This window comes from Pseudochaenichthys georgianus, chromosome 15, assembly GCF_902827115.2.
Source record: "Pseudochaenichthys georgianus chromosome 15, fPseGeo1.2, whole genome shotgun sequence".
Taxonomy (NCBI): domain Eukaryota; kingdom Metazoa; phylum Chordata; class Actinopteri; order Perciformes; family Channichthyidae; genus Pseudochaenichthys; species Pseudochaenichthys georgianus.
In genome coordinates, this window is record NC_047517.1 from 28,187,492 (window position 1) to 28,206,430 (window position 18,939).

The window sequence follows — 18,939 nt, forward strand, 5'->3', positions numbered from 1 at the left end:
TGCTTCGATAAAGTAAAGTCAGCACCTCTTCCAGAAAGACCAAGAAAGTGACATTCCTCTCCAGCGCTGCTACCAGTGTTCCCTCGCTGGTGAACAGCTGGAGGCCCCGGGGGGCATGGCTGGGACACTTCTGTCGCCTGGGGCTGTACTTCAACAGCGTCCCCTCTGTGCAGTTGTTAGACAAACCCCGGCGGTATCTACAATTCATTAAAGACCCACAAAGGACACAAATAAGCGACACAAAAATATATAACTGTGCGTGGATGTGTGTAAAAGCAGATATATACAAGGGAGACATTCAAAAGAGAGAAACCACCACCTCTTTAGTCTACCATTCCCCCTACGCTCCATCAGATGAGCTCAATTAGCTTTTATTAACACCAGCCATCAGTTAAAACCGTGTCAATTTGGAACAGATGTTAGTTAACACAACACTATTACCCTGTTTCAAAAGTGCTGCTTCTGTGTCTGTTACTTTAGATGAAAATAAGGAGCCACTCCCCACGCCCCTCTGAGAGATATTTGGTTGTTTTTTTTAAATGGTGGGGGGGGGGGTTACCTTGGTTGGTTATTGGCTAATGGTTACACAACCCAAAAAAACATTATGACATCACAAAGTGGCCGCAATCTGATCAGCTCATGTTCAGACAGGTTTTTATATAAATGGATCAGGACATAAAGAGAGGGGGTCTTTGGGGGGGGGGCACATGCTTATGTATACTGTAAAAGACACAAACAAGATTTTGCATAATAGGTGACCTTTAAAATACAAAATAGCAGGTTGAATTTGAAAGTAACCAAGGACAATTTGACATCGCTACTCCCCTTGCTCGTGTCAGTACGAAGGAATAAAGTGTACCCTGTGGTGTTGAGGAAGCTCTCCCCCCTGATGCAGTCTCTAGATGTTGCTGAAGGAACGAACCAGAACGCCGGAGTGCAGCGCCCGTCAATCTGCCTCTCAAACCCGTAGTCGCTGTTTCGAGTACAGAAAAAGATACACCGAGGAGTTATCGGGAGTAGTTATCATTCATTTCAAATATCAAATAGAATTACTCTAAATAACAAAATAACTGCATCCCTACTGAGAATAAAGGTGTTCAAAGATCGAGTCAAACTTTTCACAGCCGCTCAGAGTATTTGTTTTATGTATCAAAGTTCTGAAGCAGAGAAAGAATATTGCGTGTTTACAAAAACTATAATTATACTTTGAGAAAAATCAAATGGATCTGTCATGTTGATCAGGGAAACGGTCTCAGGAGCAGGAGAACGAGTTGGAAAGCTGAAATTAGGCTTTTAGTATTAAAGTGGTGTTCAGCCTTGTTAAGCCTAGAAGCTGCAGTTCATTTTCCAATGAAAGAAAGTACGAGACAGAGTCAAGGGTGTGGGATTACAAGAAGTACTGACTGGAAGTGACACTTGTTAGACATATAATAATAGACTTGAGCGTCAGGCAATAGTTGTATTCATTATGGATATATAAGAGAACTTGAACGATGCAGAAATGTACTGCTATCACATACTTGACTGTTAATGCTGAGCTGTAATACTTCCAGTCAACTTCTGCCATTGACGATATGATTACACAGTACACAGCATTAAAAACATCAGTTTGATTATTTAATCCATATTGGGATGAATATTACATTCAAAATCAAATCTGTTTTGACATATTGATTGCAACCATAATGGTATATAAACATTATCCATGCCTAGCAGACAACTGATTGCATGTTTCTTAAATCATATTACACACTTGCAATCCTAAATGGACAGAAAGATAACAGAAATAAGATAAAAAGTTGTAAATCCTAAAATATATCTCTTCAAACACTCCTCTTGTTGTGCCTAGAGAGCTTCACAGACTCTGCCTCTGGAGATTGATCATGTGATGTGCGTTGGATGTAATGAAGTGAAAGGAGTAGTGCAGCTACAGAGTAGGAAACTCACCACTCAAAATCTGCCTGTGTGCACGGGCAGGAGTCTGACATCTGGGAAATATACTGATTTCTGGTCTTGACACATCGAACGTTTGCTTTCAGTTTTTGGAAGATTCTCTTCATTCCCATGATGCACACTTCGCCCTGTCATAAATAATGCATTATAAACATTTCAGAGGCTCCTTTCGCCTTTTTTTTGTCTTGTACCATCTTGCTTTTATTGTGTGAGTGAATCAAAGAGATTCACTTGGGTTTGATCAGCCAGTAACAGCAAGACCCTCTTACCTCATTGTGTAACTGCCATGTCATGTAATCTTCAGATGTGCAGCGGTGTTGGAAAACGGACTGGAAGTCAATTTTGACAAGTTGCCACTCAGATCGATGGCTAAAATGACCAAAGATTCTGCACAAACAAGCAAAATATACAATATCAAAAACATTTGGTAGAAAAAAAACAACCTCTATGGGTAATTTGAAGGCAACAGCTTTAATCCATATTCCTCTGTGGGTAGAGAAACTCCTTCGCAATTTGGGCATATGAAACCCTTTCAAAACCACATTAAATAGACTCTAGAATATAATATTTACGTACACTCCTAAGTCTTCATTGTGGTAATATGTTATTACCCAGTGGAATAATTAAACCAGAAACACGTCAGTTCTCTGTGGTTTCTTCTTATCTTACGTCATTATGAGGGTGTCCTCCCCAGGCTCCCCCAGCACCCCGTCAACATACAGCGGAGAGGAGGTGAAGCTATATTTGTCCCAGCTTCTGCCCTCATCAAAACTCAGCCTGAGGGAAAGAACAATGGTTGGATCACAGACAGACCAGCCACAAACAGTAAGAAAATCTCTGCAGGAAAGCAGTCGAACTCCTTGTTTTGAAGATTTAGTACAGTCTCTAAAAAGAATGCGGTACGCCCTTGGAGAGACTTACCAAATGTGTCTAATTGGCAGCGGTGTGTGCCGGATAGCCACCAGAGATCCCCCTTGATTCAGGAAAAACAAGCTGTAATCTTCCTGAAAAACCTATGAGTATAACAAATAAAAGAAGTCATAAATCTGCAGACAGGACCAGCTTCACTTCATCACAGCAGAGAAGAATTCAAGTCTACAGAAAGTGAGCACCTATGGCAACATAAGGAACATGTCTACTAACAACTACACACCAGACAAGTGCAAACCACAACCGTTCTTTGCACAAGAATCCCAGTTGTGTGATAAACAAAAGTAAACAAAGTCTTGCTTTCTTTGTTGATTTTTGTTGTCTTCAGCCGATGGCAAAATAAAAATCTGTCAAAGTTTATTTCTGGTTTATTTGTTCCACAGATCAGAGATGCACATGTCTTCACTCGGCGTCAAACCTCAATTCTTTATGTCTTTGCAATTGTGGCTGTTTCACTGAGAACTGAGAAGCGAGTGTTTGCTCTGAAATCTCAGTCACACTCATATTCTTTGTTTGGTTCATGCCTGACAAGGTCATATTTGTGTCTGCATCATACTGAGGCAAATCATTTTAAGCAATTGAGAAAATAAATGTATCCAAAAAGTATTGGCGAAGAAAGCTGTACCTCTCTCCAGCTGTTTCCAGCATCCGATGTGATGAAAATACTGACATTATTACTGGTCAGCTCTGGTCCGACAACACCTGAATACAAAAGGTAGAAAAGCACTATGTTCAGTATAGTTACTCTATTGTTATTTGAGTATTTATACAGACACATTTGGGGGATTATTATTTCCACAGTATTAACATGTAACAGATTTACAGAAAGGATTAATTTCATATTATTTTGTAAACTGGTGTCGGCTACATACAGAAGTACTGCACTAGGAACTGGGTTTAAGAACGTATATGACTGGGAGGGCTTAGGGATCAGAACGGAAGGACCATTATGAAACATGAGTATGGATGTTCAAATCCAATAATCCCCTCACCTGACGCTATGATTATTCCTGGAGCTGAATCTTTGCTGACGATGTTTCCCGAGGTGTAGGGATTCTCTGACACGTGGAGGTGGAGATGCAGCGAACAATAAGGCTGCAAACACAAACACAGTGAGATTGCTTTTCTGAGTGTGAAATCCAAAGGTTTGATACAGACCTGGTTTTTGTTGTAGGTGTCATAATAACTTCTGACATGATTATGACTCTTCCTTCCTAAGGAAAAAATGATGTTCGAAAATGTTCACATACATAAAATACTACATAGCTATTATTATACCCCATCAAGTCTCCTGCTAGAAATATACTGTAATGTTTGCTGGTAGCTCGATATAGAAGAATAACAATGTGTACATTCACGTATTATGGTTGGCGATATTGCAGCTTAACATCTAATGTATGATGATGCAATTTTTCACGAGACCTTTATTGGGCTCATAAAAAGTTCCTGTTTAGAAATGATGTATGGCCTCTGGATAGGGTTATAGTCATTTACATTTTATTTGTCGAATGGGTCTACCGATGTGTGTGCTCCTGCATTATTATGCATTTTCCTACTATCTGCACTGTTTCCTTTAGTACCTGGTCTCACCCTGTGAGCATGTGATAAACTAAAGTGTTTAACTTGCTGCCATGCACCCGAACTTATCTTGAACAGTGAACAAAAAAACTAAAACAGTTTTGACTGAAGCTGTAATTAGCTCGTGTAATGAATAATGAACGGTTATAGTCCTTCTAACTTGATTTATTAAATTATATATTATATAATTTGTTTAAAAAAATGCTATTACACTGCATTCAAAACACATTTTCATACTTATGATAGAAAATGTAATTCAGCATATGATATATTATGATAAAATCCCCAATAAGCTATTCACATACATACTACTACCACAGCTACTTATACTATTTATACTCAAAACAATAACATAAGGTTAATTTAATGACTTCATGTTGTATTTTAAAGACATTTATGCTGAAATAACTTATGATATTAAAACTTGACACAATAGTGAGTGACAGTGGTGTCGTGTCCAAGCTGTTTAAATGTAATTACATTTATTGTCCCTTTGACCACAGCATGGCATCGTCCAGTTGTAGTATTTTTTAGGCACACAATGGTAATCCAAATATGTATCTCTTGTCAGTGGTCCACTTACTTGTTCACAATAGACCTTGTTTCCCTGGAGATCAGTGGTTGGAGCCTGAAGAAGCCTCCAGTCTCTGCCTTTGTTGTATGTGATATAAGTTTTTACTTGGTTCTCTTCAACTTTATTTGACAGGAACACCCCTTTAATCCCGGCAACCTGCAAACATGAGAGATGGAGAGCGGTGGGGGAAAAAAAAAAAAAAGAGAAGGAGGAAAAGAAACCTTAAATTATTCAGACTTAAGTAAGGCTGCAGGCCTGGTTCAGAGAGGAAAAGATGTCTGCATGTGATAGTTTTTCTGACAGGGAGCACTACTTTTGACCATCTGTAGGACTCTGCAGAATCAAAACAACATATGGCGCATCACTGAGCTATTCCTTCTTCTTTGTACTTGTGTTCACAGAGACGCATACTCTCACATGCAACTATTTCTTCAGCACACATTCCTCTTCCATTACATATCTGCTCTTGGTCATTGCAGCTAAATATTTCTAGGCATACACTATGTGTGGAGGTCAGTGAGCAGTAAGAATAACCAATGCTGATGGCTATCTGCGGTGTGCATTCGTAAACTAGGAGGCTTTTACTGCTGGCTGCAGATGAGGATAAGTGATACATACATGTGCAGTCACTGGGAACCTCAAAGCACATCTGTCAACGCAGATATAACGTTTACAAGTTAAAGCTGGTTTTTTACCCTGTATGTGTTTGAAGTGACTAATGTACTGTATAGTTGGTACGTTACCTGAAGACTGCACCTACTAAATGTTTTACATGTTACAATGTCACAGATAATAAAAGCCGACAGGAAGTGGATATGAAAGAGAAAGTCTTTCAGTTGCAGAATGCAATGTACCAACATCTGTTCCATTGTTGTCGAGACACCAAAGAGATCTGAGCACAGGGTACACTTAAGAAAAGCACGGCGGAAAATCAAGTCTGTTGTTACTTTACTTGTCAGAATACCTTGATCTCTTTAAAGCTCCCAAACAAGCGATTTAGATATGCATGGTGCTCTAAGATACAATGTTTCTTCTCGTTGTAAAAGACATAAAGAGTAAGTGGGTTGAAGATTCGGAATTCGGATGTAAGTGTGAGTTGATTGATGGATACATCTAAGAGGTACTTTACTAAAGTACAGCTACGTTTTATTTTCATTATCGATAACTATGTGTATAAAAAGTCAAAACATGTCATCATAAGAACACAATTTGAGCTGTTGAAGTTTCTTCAATTGTTTACTCCTGCAATATTATGTTGACTTTGATAATCAGTTAATAATTTGAGTCATTTTTCAAGCAAAGATTCTCTCTTCTATAATTTGAAATGCATCTTTGTATTTCTCTTAACATTAGTAAATGCATGGTTTTGGACAGCTGAAAAAAATGTTTTGGTGTGATAAACAAGGCATCTGCTGTCATCACAATCAGCTACAGGAGATAACAACGGGCAAATGCCACCTTTAATCAAAAGAAGAGAGGACAATAGATTGGTTTAATTGTCAATATTTACTGATTTTGACACATTGTTCTATAAACAGCAGCACTTATGAACCCAGGTCAGGCATTGCAATTGAGATTGAAATGCCTGAATAAGATGAAAACTTGTAAAGGATGACAGCACCACCAAACAACTGGTGGACATAATGTGAAAACACACAGCTTAAGTACCATCTTGGATACTACTTTGGTAGATAGAACATGATAAAGTGCCCTCTCCTGTGCCCTTCCAGTGGAGAAAACATGATAAAGTGCTTTGTAGGGTGTCCTTACATGGAGAAAACAAGTGCCCCCTAAGGTGACCTTAAAATTAAGAAAACATGTTGCAGTGCCCTCCAGGCAGCCCTTCACGCTAGGAGACGTTTTGCGTTCTAGTGCCTTGCTCATACAGCTGGTGCACTTCAGACAACATGGGTTTTCCACCGCCACTGCCTACCTCATACAGGTCTATCATGATGTTTCCCTCCGGTCCTCCACTGCTCACAACGTTCTCCAGCATCAGGGTGAAGAACAGCCCTCTGGACTCAGACATGTACAGGTTGTAGGAGTCGTTCTGGTGCCAGTCCTGAATCGCTGTCACCACCTGGTTGTCATCTGTGCTGATTATCTGCAGGTCCTAAATGTATGAAATCCATGAGTACTGTACATGCCATCGAGGAGTAGGCATTCATCCAAAGGAGTTAAAATAAATCTGCATATAAGTGTTCGCATATTGGCTTCAGAGTTCAAGCAGCGAGCAAGCGATTTGTCACTTATGACATCATTCAGCCATGATCAGCAGCCTGTTCAAAGATGGAGACAGGCTCCATTTAATTTTACTGAATACCTTTTCCAGAGTGAGGTGAGGGAGGGGATGTGTGTCCATCTCGAGGAAATGTTGACACGATAGATGGATAGGTGGATGGATGGACGGATGGAAACAACACTGCAGGCAATACATCTCTCCTTGTTGTGACTATAACCACCATTCTCTCTAAAACCACTAAGCCACCCGGCTGGGCATTGAGCAAAAGGGGTTGAGAGCAAAACACTGTTTCTGTGCAAAAGCGCATTTACTTCTCTGCTTCAAAAACTTCCTTTGGAGTTATGGGGGAAATGTGCAGCTCTGCATCCATTCACATGATCTGTATCTGTTGATACAGACTGATTAAAAGACGATCCATTGGTCCTACATAAACACAACATCTAAAAATGTAATCATGCATAACAAAATCAATTTTTAGGAGGATAATAATGTGGGAAACAATTTAATGGGTTTGTCAGCAAACAATATGACTAACCGGGAACAGCTAAGCAACCCTCGCTAAGTCATCATGATACCACAAAACAGCCTGCGGGAATAGATGGAGTGTTTCACAGTAAAATGAATGCCGCACTTGTTCTTCTGAAACTCACCGAACACTGCATCCCTTCCAGCAGTCTTACCTTTGGCAGAGTATACTTGGGAAGCTTCATTGGGTAGAAAGCATTTCTTTTATAGGACACATAATGGACAGACTGACCACCTACTGGCACCTGGAAAGGCAATATAGTGAAATTAGCAGTTAAATCACTTTTCAGGTAAATATTACTAAAACTCACTGTGCACACTGATTGCTAACAGCATGTATCAAAGCATTTAAGCCAGCACCAAAACTCTGGGTTTGCTCCTAATTAGGATGTTGTGCATTATGGCAGAATGATGTTAGAGTACAATACACAAAGTGATTTACATTTCATGCCATCCTTTCCCAGGATAATGGCCCCTTTCTAGTTAATGAAAAATATGACTGTACATTAAGTTACAATTGAATGCAGTGGTTTTACAGCTTTTAATTGCTCTTTAATGAAGCCAGACCTTGCAATAAAAAACCCACCTGGATGAAAACGTATTCATCCTGAACCACCAGGGAATTAGGGATGATAAATCCAGGGAAAGGCTTGCCCTTGTTTCCATCAGAGCAATTCTGAAGTTTACAAGTTATGTACTGTGACCCTGTGGGTAAGCAAGAAATGAGTGCTAAAAATATGACAGAGAGAAAAACAAACAACGGTCTGCAGTCCACAATCAAGGTTTAGCTTATGCTGATGGTTTTAAGTGAGCCATAGAGGCAACATTTTGAAGGCCAAACCTTATTCTCACTAATAGATCAAGTAGAGAGAGAGCTGTCCCAGTGTGTTAGCGTCAGCCAAATGAGGCGGTCCCCCCGGGGACGGGGCATTAACACACGAGGCCTTATGGAAGTTCCTTCTCTGCACTGTGGCCAATAAAAAGAGCCAAGTCACAGCCTGGCCGTTGAAAGATGAATTAGCTTAATCGTATGAAGAGTCTCCATGCAGCCAATTCAGATAGGAATGCAGGTTTTAGTACAGCATAAAAAAAGCTCTCACTTGTTAAGTTAAGGTTCAGGAATTATAATAAAGGTGAATATTTTCATGCAAAATCTCTTTCAAAATGTCACTAGTCTACTGTTCTGCGTTGCCAAGGCAACATAATTTTATGACTCACGTCCGTCAGAGATGATGATCTCCAGGTGAATCATCCCTTGCTCTTTGTCTAAGCCCAGCCTGGACCTGCACCGTGACAAACATGAAGGAAACATTACATTTCTGCTTAAAGGAGAGCCTTCATTCATTAATACTGACATTAATATGACATTGTGTGACTCAATATGTACATCATATGCCCACATTTAAGTCATTGTCACAGTAATTGGTTCCCAACCCTGTTATTTTAGCTTCATTACAGCAAATTGCCCATTCAAAACTAAACGTGTACATACATTTTTAAGCCAAAGACTGAGTTTCCCTCTTGGGTAGTTTTTTATATTTTTTACAAGGCCTCTGAAACAGTCTCTACCTCAAGGAGATGACTGCATCAGCTCTTTGTAGGGTCTGACTTAGCCTAGTTATAATGCAAGCAGAGATAAGTGCTTTTTAATTAAAATGGGACACACTTTTTTGTGTAGAGATTAGCTGTTACTAAATAATTGACACACCGTAGTTAACTGCCAGCTTTAATTGTATCTTACTTAATTAACTGGCAATACTAATATTAGCTTACTAACATATTTGCTGTACAGTATACCATTAAAATGTAAAGATATAACCACATCTACACACAAATTGAGAGATGGATTTATGAATAGCTGTTACAAGTTCTGAAGGGGTTAAAGTATCCGGTAATTCACAAAAGAAAGTATAATTAGAGAAAATGTGTCCTATTTTGTATTATTAGAAAATGATGTTTTTCTTTCCTCTGCCTTTTATCCTAATGTTATATCTGTGAGTGCTAGGTTCTAAACTTTGGTACAAACCATTTAACTTGAGATTTTAACGATTTTGTATTTTTTTTTAACATCAAGTGGCTAAATACCGAAAAGGCTGATGACCAAATGCATTATTCTATACAAAAAATACATCGAAAATGTAAACAGTTCACACATTAAATGCATTTAACTCTCAGCAACAGACTGTTTTTCTGTTATCAGAAATGCAGTATTTTGAGTTTACATTATATTTAATGTTAAAGTTGTATGTGGGATGGGAATATGAGTTTCAGCTGTGATCTTAACTTTTCTTTCAGGGTCTTTAATACAACAACTTTATAAATACCGGCCTGACGGACATTTGAACCGCAATGCACTTTATGGGTAAGGTGCACTTAGCCATTTCATTCACTTTCAATAGAGATACTTCATGACGGCAGGACGACAGGAGTGACCACTTGTTGTATTAATAGCAGCTGTTGTGACAGTAGATGGCTTTCGTCTCATTTTCCATACTGTGTCTGAACTGTAATGTAAAAAGCCCCCCGTCCTGCTTCCCTCAGCACTTTTTAATTGCCTCACAGCTCCATCTCTTTTAATGGACTTTCTGTCAAATACTTCATCCAATTCTATCAGTGAACAGTGGCACTTGCTCTTAAATAAACCCCTGCAGTGTTACATAGTGTTCTCCATATAACACATACCACTATGTCTGTCTAGCAAGGGCGGCTGTTAGCATGTTTTGGCAAATCATGTTTGTCAGAATTTAGCAGTTAATTTGAGCAGAGCAGGTTGTGATGACAGATGTTTTATCAAACTTGATTTCTAACGGTGTGGGCAGCGTGTTGTGTTGTTTCCTGTCATGTTTTCGTTGATGTATTCCTCCAAAGATATAAGGGAGTGCATATGTGAATATAAAAAATTAGGGTTTTTGATAGATCATCTTCAAACACTGCAGCCTCAGGACGATGCTAAAGAAATATCAAACACCATAGACCTTAATTAGAATCTTAATTAAATATATAAATGGTATATTTTAATTTAAGACACTGTGAAACTGTTATTTTATAGTAGAAACATCTGACATGAATATGCCCTTACAGCACTTCATTATTAGAGATGAATATTCTTTCATGGACTTTCCTGTGTAGTGAGGAGAAATCTTAATTTGGTATCCTTAATTCTCCATTTTACAAAGCAGTGCAGTGTTATATGCAAGAAGCTCCGAGCAAAGGATCCCTGATGAATGAGTAGAAAGGGTCTCTAGATGTCTGCTCCAAACCTAAATTAAGAACATATGCTCTCATGGAGAAGGACCAGTGTAAAGCTTTATGTGAAGCAGAACTGAGCTAAGAGTCAAAGATCTCTGTGTGACAGATGAGCTCAGGTACATTACCATTAGCTACAGAGAAAAGATTTAATTGTTTCCCCGAAGAGAAAAGGCGTCGTTAGTTATGTGATTTAGGAGAGACTGGAGATGACTGATCATGTTTTATTGGCCATTATGTGATGATTTAGGGCCTATACTTCTTATTAATCTATCTTTTGTTTCTGATGAGTTTCTCTGGATGGATGATAATAAAGAACTGTATCTTTTGGCGTCCTATAAGTCCACATGGAATGGGAATTTGTGTGTGCAAGACACAATAAATAACCTTACCAACCACACACAAGTCACTAACTCTTGTGAAGGATATAGATTTCTCTTCATTATCCAAATCCATTTACATACTCAATGTGATCGCCACAGGAGCAGCGACATGCTGACTGCAGTGGGGTAAGAACCTGTGCTCCCCTGATCTGAACACCAACGCACTAACCCACTGCGCCACACACCTCCCTCTCTTCAACCCCTCGCAACAAATTAGTGTCATGTATCCAACTTTCCTTTGAGGATAAAAACATCGGCCTCATTAAACTAAAATGTGTCTATGTTTTGTGTACTTTGTCAGCTCCTTTTTCCTCGTATTAACTTTAATATTGTTGTTAATGTGCAAAAGCTGCAGGAACAAGTACTGCAGGTCACTCTAACCTTCTTTGATTATTCAGTGGTTCTGCTTCTTTAGCTATATGTGTGAAAAGGGATTCTGTAGCCAACAACTATAAAAACTTTATAAATTAAACATTTATCCTGGGCCATAACCCCTGTATCAGCACCCAACAGCTAATATCGCTAAAACACTTGCTCTGCCACTATAGAGCCAATTATGTACAATATACATAGGGTCTCATACTAAAGTGAGAATAAAGTGATAATATTTGGATATAACTTGATTTGTAATACTGTGATATCCTAACATCAGTCCATCAAACAAATAATACTTATTGTTTTGGTTATATTTGCATGTTTATCAGTGATTTATAGTAGTTGCTTGGATACTGAACAAGTCTCACTTATGTCTATGTGTAATATACTACAGTACTTTCATTTGATGCTACTTTATTATTCTACTTCACTTATACAGATTTGATGCATTGATATTGATATTTTATCAGTGAAATAGGTACTTCTAATACTTTAAGCATATTTCTCTGATGATACTAATGTACATATTTCAATACAGAAAATGTACTTGTTATCAAGTATTTACAAGTTTGTGTATTAGTGCGTGTGCAAGTAAGCAGAGTCCTTCCACCACCGATATAAAAAATAAATCCACTTTATATAAATTCATTACATGTATACCTGTAATAACTCTTTTTTTATTCATGTTCAGATCCCACTAAATAATATGTAACATATTTGCAGATATGACTTGAAATGAGCTGCTGACTAATCAGAAATGTGCATTAATATTGATGTCAGGGGTCAGGACTCGTGTTTTCTCCGTGTTTCTACTACTTCCCAGAGAACACAGTGTACAGTAAAGGCTCTGTACTGCTGCTGTGAACTCAATGCTAAGTTAGATTCATTTTCATTAATTAATGTATAATTAATTGTCCTGTGCTTGTTTATTATTTATCATGTTTCCAGAGTAAATCAAAATATGCTAGCATTTCTGCCAACAGTACATCCCTCTGAAAGAGGCTGATGGTTTATCTCACCAGTAGAATCTGTTGGGGACGACGCTGTCATGCACGAGCTGCCATCTCCTCCCAAATTCAACAGAGACGTAGAGCTGAAAGATGAGAGGAATGCATTAACCACATGAGTTACAGTATAAAGAATAATGTTCAGAATATCCAAGAGAATTATTCCCTGATATATGTCTAACTGCATTATCAAGAAGCTGTCAAGATGTGTAGATTTTATGGCGTCAATGTGTTGATGTTGTCTTGAATAATGCACTACTGCGTGTGTATTTTGTGAAACTGCATCAGTGATGAGAACATCCATCAGTTCCTGTACAGATACAGTGATATTCAGAAAAAAGGGAAATTGTAATAACACTAGTCAATCTGTTTCTTTAGAAAAGAGGGTAGGCGAGGACAGACTAATTGGCCTCTGTATTAATTTAAAATGTCTATTTGCTAAAGTAACTCGGCAGGATTTTTGCTTGATTGGTGTTATAAAATCACTAATTTAAGTGTCATTGTAGTCCTTTTATTCGATAAAGCCATTAGTCCTCTTTTTACTGGACTTGTGTTGAAGCTTTTAGAAAGCCTGTCATCTTGTCGTAATGATCGAGCTGCAAGCATCTAAAGCTCGGAGCTTTACAAGGATAAACAACATTATTTAGACTTATCCAAGAGCTTTACACTTTAGAAAGACATGACAGACAATCAATACATGTAGAATGAAACCAAGCTACACTGTATGATTAATTTTCGCAGTTTAAAAGGAAAAGAAGAAGATTAAATTGCGATTTACAGAGACGTACTGAATGACCTTAAGGCAAACTTCTTGAGAGCGTCTTTTTGACCCGTTGATGGTTCTCGAGTAAGCTTTCATCTTCCTCCCTGCACCATTTATCTCACTTCTCAGACCTTGACTGTTTTTCTCTCGGAAAATCAACTCTTCCAAGAGCAGGCTGGGAAGGCCCAGTTTGATGACTGTGGTTTTGAGTAAAGCAGGGTTCTTGGGAAGAGTAATGAAAAAGTGTGTGTGTTTATGCATCCTACTGTGTGTTTAGATGTGTCTTCCTTGTTAACTTCCCTGTGTGTTTTGTGGGACATAATTCAGAGTTGGATTCAGCTTCAGACATTATGACTTGATAAAGGGAGCAGGTGATGGGCTGCCTCTCTTTTGGCACCGGCAGCCTGGCTTCAGTGGCAAATGTCTCCGCTTATGAACACCATGTCCTGAAAGCTGGCCGCTATTATCAAAATTAATGTTTGGAGCGTGACAACAACCTATGTTTCATATAATTGTAGGAAGACATCAATTTAGCAGGATATAATATATAATGGCAAGAAGAATCTGGCAGAAATCTCACATTGAGCTAAGTCGTGCATGATAAGCAGCAAGAAAATCCTACACACCTATTCAACAGCCAGAGATTTCTTTCCTGTCACATTTTCATTTCATTCTTGATTCCAGTTATTTTGATGGCACCTGACAGCTACACGTTACCTTTTGGTCGTGGCTGTAAGCCAGGATCCAGTCCTCCTGCTCGGGGTGAAACAGCAGGCTGAGGATATCAAAGGCTAAGCTGTGTTTCTGATAGGTCGCCCCCTCGTCAAGGCTAATGAGCAGGCTGCTCTCCACCTCCGGGTCGGTAAGTAACATGATCTGAGACGAGACAAGAAAGGAGACGGGGGAATCAGCGGCCCACGTCGACAGCATCCAATCCTCAGGGCTTATGTGTACTTGTGCGCTGTTTAGAACAGACACATCGTGCAGACTCCTGTAGGGTTGCTTTGTAGTGAAGATGCTAAAATAAACCTCACACAGCAAAGATAATGACCGATTTATTCAATTCAGAGTTGTGATTTTTAATAAGATGCATGTGCACACTTACCTTTCTTTTATTGTTCGGACTCACGTACAAGTAGCTCAGGATGGTTTTTAGCCCGACTTTCTCATTAAGCTTCTCATATGTCGACCCATAGTCCGTTGACCTAAAGTTTAATTAGAAGGATAAAGTAAAACAGGTTGTGCTGAGAGAAAAGCAGAAAGAAGGTTCACCTTCTAGTTAGGATGCTGATGGTATCATTAAGCATATCAGGCAAGCATAACATTGCAACAGCAGAAGTCTTGAAGCAATTTGCTAGATGAGTGGAGATTATTTTAATTATCCAAATAAACAAGAATATCCTGTGTGGTGAGGGGATGAAACATTAGTACTACTTTTAATAGTATTGCTGCTTTGGGGTAAAAAAACATAAATCTAAAGCTTTGGATTTTCATGTTTAATAAATCATATTGAGGATTAGAGGACATAATTGCCAGATGACTTAACATAAAGCATTAAAATGTTTTTGGAACTTTCAGAACCAGATAAAAACAATCAACAAACAAACTTTAGATCACTTCTTTGGATAAATTGTAATCAATAAATATATGATGCTGTACTCAGTTGTTTGGTGGCCTTTCAGAAACAGTTGAGTGTGTTAAATGGCAAATAAGTATTCATTATTCATTATTTAAACAATTTGCAACGACCACATTGGATATTAACCAAAATGTAGCATTTTTGTACATAATTATAATAAATATACCACATGGTTTTCCTTCTGAAAATGTTACTTTTGTCATGACCTTGATAAACCCCAATGTAATCTCTTCAAGTTCCTTTCTTCACTTAGGAATACACTGTATTTGACCTTGCAAATACTGTATTTTGCTGCAGCGGAAAGCTTTCTTTCACAGCACTGACGTATAATCTTTTTTTGAGTTAATATTGTGACCTTGTCAGAAGATAGTTGATTATTTACAAATCCAGCAGTTAGAGATAAACATTTTTGGAGTTGTGTGAAGATCTAGTCTAATAATCTCCATAATTTGAGCATTGTATGTATGCTACCTGTCCCACAGTAGTGTTAACTTAGTAGTGTTAACACACAGTAGTGGGTACTAACTATATATTCATAAGACATCAAAGAGGTTTACTATTATAGATCTTATATATAAACTTAGATAGGACAACACCGAACAAAGGTAATGTATCATTTTCTGTAGCGAAACTAATCAGTTTGAAATGATTTGTTATAACAGACAGAAGATCTTACCTCCATAATGAACTCTCCGTTACTCTGCCAGAGTTGAAGTCGTAGTACTTTGTCAACATGAGGATCACCTACAAAACAGATCACACAGATAACTAGCTTCAGAGGAGAGCTATCATCAGCAGCAGCTACTGTAGGTGTCACAGGGTGAAACAAAAGAAGAGAGTCGTCCATGCAGGCTTTTTAAGCTCCATGACAGACATGTCTTTATTAAAAACCGAACACTGTGATGGCATGTCAACTCATCCCTCGGCTAGTTGTAATGCTATAAACCTCGCGCGTATTTTCTGTGGGGAAGCTGACCACATATGCATAATGTAATGGCTTTTAAGACCATGTAGACTACCAGCCAATGCTTCCACTAGTAAACCATGACTAAATGAATAAATAAGTCAAAGCTATAATTCATTTCAGGCACAGAGCGACAGACCTCGTAAATATCATTGACAACTTTTTTGAAGAGGATCATAAAGTGCCTTTACTTGATATACATACAAAAAGGCTGTATATTTGAAGATGTCTAGTAAATTACTCAATATATGTGTTGGTATATGCATGGAATCACTAATGAGTAAAGCCCCAGACAAAACCACAATTATTACAACAACTTATGTCCAAAAGAATGCATTTTATTCTCTTGATAAAATCTCAACAGCCCTTTACAGAAAAACAGCCCTTTATATTGTGCCCTTCACCCTTTACACAATGTGTGGTGTGCCCTGCCTGCACTGTGCTATCGTAAAGTCTGCCTGGGGAGGTCTCTCTCTTTTCAACGCTATCTTCTAATTATCGAGTGTTATGACTGTTTGGGGTAACATTCTCTATAACAAGGAAACACTCCATCATGTAAACAACGAATCTGAACTTTTTAAAACCTTGCTCGTAGAAATTCAAAACACTCAAGCGCTGACTTCTTCAAAAAATAATTGTGACAAACACACATTGTGCACACATATGAAACCCCAAGGTCCAAAAATGATAGTATCTTTGATTTTTTGAGCTGTATAAATAACAACTTCCTACCAACTGGTGCAACAACAACAAAACCACAATAACAGTAACTCTGACTTATGAGTACAAAACATCAACCAACAGCGACTCCATCCTAAATATGGACCACTCACTATCCAATATTTGAACAAAAGCCCAAAACGTTAGGAAATAAAACACAGTAAAGCATCAAAGAGAAGCAAGTATCCAACATGTTTTCTGTTGATCTATTTATTTATTAAACTATTAATTATCTTAGCTCCATCATAAACAATTCAGTATATGAATTGTCCTAAAAAGTCATACATGTCCTGCACATTTATATATATGTTATTTGTGTTTTTTATCATAAATGTATGGCTTCTGTCTTTACCTTCATGATATCTCAATTAAATAATGCAAAATAAGTTCCAAAATAACATCTTTACAATAATGCAATGCATTTAAACTGAACTAGTTTTGCTTTATTTGTTATAACTTGCCCCCTTTGTAGATAAGCTGACGTATGAAAATCCTTTACAGTATATATGAGCGCTAGTTCAGAGATAATCCATGTAGCTTTTTGTAACTACAGTACCAAGTGTCCAGAATTGGTAGCAGAGATGAATGGCTTCAAATAAAATGGCCTATACCTTCCAACAGTCTTACCCTCATGGACACCGTCATAAGCAATAAAACAACATGCCGCAGTCTGGAAATTAGGATAAAATATATCCCCCATTCTGTCTGGCAATTAACTTTATGCATTCGCTTGATTAGTATCCAGCATTACAGTCTGATGTCATTTGCATCCAACTTCGCCTGCTTACTCTGTTCTGAGGGACGTTGAAGGTGAAAGGTGAAGCCCCATGGCTCAACGCGTCAATACAGTGCTATAATATTCACTTTGTAGATATGTCTGTGTGAAACGGCCGTTTGAAGTTCAGCATATCACATAAGACATTATATTGCTTTTTGAAATCACTGGACGAAGGCTACTTCTTTAATTGCTCACACCATACAGTATACCGGATAAAGGCAGAAATCCCCCATGGATGAGTAATAATGCCTTATGCAAGTAATAATTCCCCTATACATTTCAACAGATGTATCACATTTGATGCCAGCAACCATGTAGTGCACAGCCCATTAACACAGCAGAGGCACCTACATACCTCCAAACTGGATTACTTGACATCCAAGAGCATGCAAATTGATTTTTCAACCTCTAATCCTTTGTAAATCTTAAACCTTGAAGGTAAATGGACTGGGATGAATTTGATCATTAATGGGGATTTAAAGGGCTTAGGGTGAAGAGATTACTGTTAAGAAATGAAGGTGTGGTCTAAAGAGGAGAAGGGGGGGATTCTGTTATTGAAGGGTGGACACCTGAGACAAATGAAAGGAGCGACAGAATACACATTACGATTCATTCCCACTCTCACCATCCTGGAGAGACAGACTTATCAGCTGTTGGATATAAGTTGCCCCATCAATAATACTGTCATCACATTCAGCCACTGCAATTAAACAGATGGATGATTCCATAAAATCAATTGTTACAAGAGTTACTGACTGGAATATTAACAATGAAGACAAATAAGACACATCAAAAAATGGTCACATGTCTGTTGTGTTTCGAAGGCTTTTGCCTAATGCATGATGGGATGGATCAAGCTCATCTTTAGTGCTGAATAGGATCAAGCAATTGAAATTAAAACATTGACATGTTTTTCTTTTTGGGATAAGTTCTAATGCTTTACTTTTAATACATTTAAAAGGTTTTATTTCTCCAAATGTAGTGGTAAGTTGCCATATAGTCATACGAAAGATTGTTGACACAAAATAATAGCGGCTTTATTGATAAAGATTTTAAGGTCATATTTTCAAAGGACAAAGAAGATTTCTTAATGATAGTTTCACTTCCTTGGTTACTGGTGACTTTAAAGGTTATAACTAAGATATATCATTTGAAAGGAGAAGGGTGAGAACACCTGCCGTCAAGATATTAACACCCACGAAGTGTTAACAATGTGACAAGGAACGCCTTCAGTAGAAAAACACAGCTTAGATGCCAGTATA

At 38.2% G+C, this 18,939-nt stretch overlaps 1 protein-coding gene across 1 annotated transcript in view; it reads right to left on the bottom strand.

The window, feature by feature from the left end:
- LOC117460200 (VPS10 domain-containing receptor SorCS1-like) overlaps positions 1 to 18,939 on the bottom strand; it is a 43,704-nt gene that overhangs the window by 13,841 nt on the left and 10,924 nt on the right. Inside the window, exons 2-18 of the mRNA XM_034101476.1 lie at positions 15,892 to 15,959; positions 14,682 to 14,781; positions 14,294 to 14,452; positions 12,826 to 12,899; positions 9,021 to 9,085; positions 8,389 to 8,507; positions 7,958 to 8,047; positions 6,969 to 7,148; positions 5,045 to 5,191; positions 3,876 to 3,978; positions 3,509 to 3,585; positions 2,875 to 2,966; positions 2,623 to 2,730; positions 2,223 to 2,340; positions 1,948 to 2,081; positions 860 to 973; positions 26 to 197 (exon numbers count right to left, since the gene is read on the bottom strand). Of these exons, the coding sequence (XP_033957367.1) occupies positions 26 to 197; positions 860 to 973; positions 1,948 to 2,081; positions 2,223 to 2,340; positions 2,623 to 2,730; positions 2,875 to 2,966; positions 3,509 to 3,585; positions 3,876 to 3,978; positions 5,045 to 5,191; positions 6,969 to 7,148; positions 7,958 to 8,047; positions 8,389 to 8,507; positions 9,021 to 9,085; positions 12,826 to 12,899; positions 14,294 to 14,452; positions 14,682 to 14,781; positions 15,892 to 15,959 (1,920 nt within the window). The remainder of the gene's footprint in view (positions 1 to 25; positions 198 to 859; positions 974 to 1,947; positions 2,082 to 2,222; positions 2,341 to 2,622; positions 2,731 to 2,874; positions 2,967 to 3,508; positions 3,586 to 3,875; positions 3,979 to 5,044; positions 5,192 to 6,968; positions 7,149 to 7,957; positions 8,048 to 8,388; positions 8,508 to 9,020; positions 9,086 to 12,825; positions 12,900 to 14,293; positions 14,453 to 14,681; positions 14,782 to 15,891; positions 15,960 to 18,939) is intronic.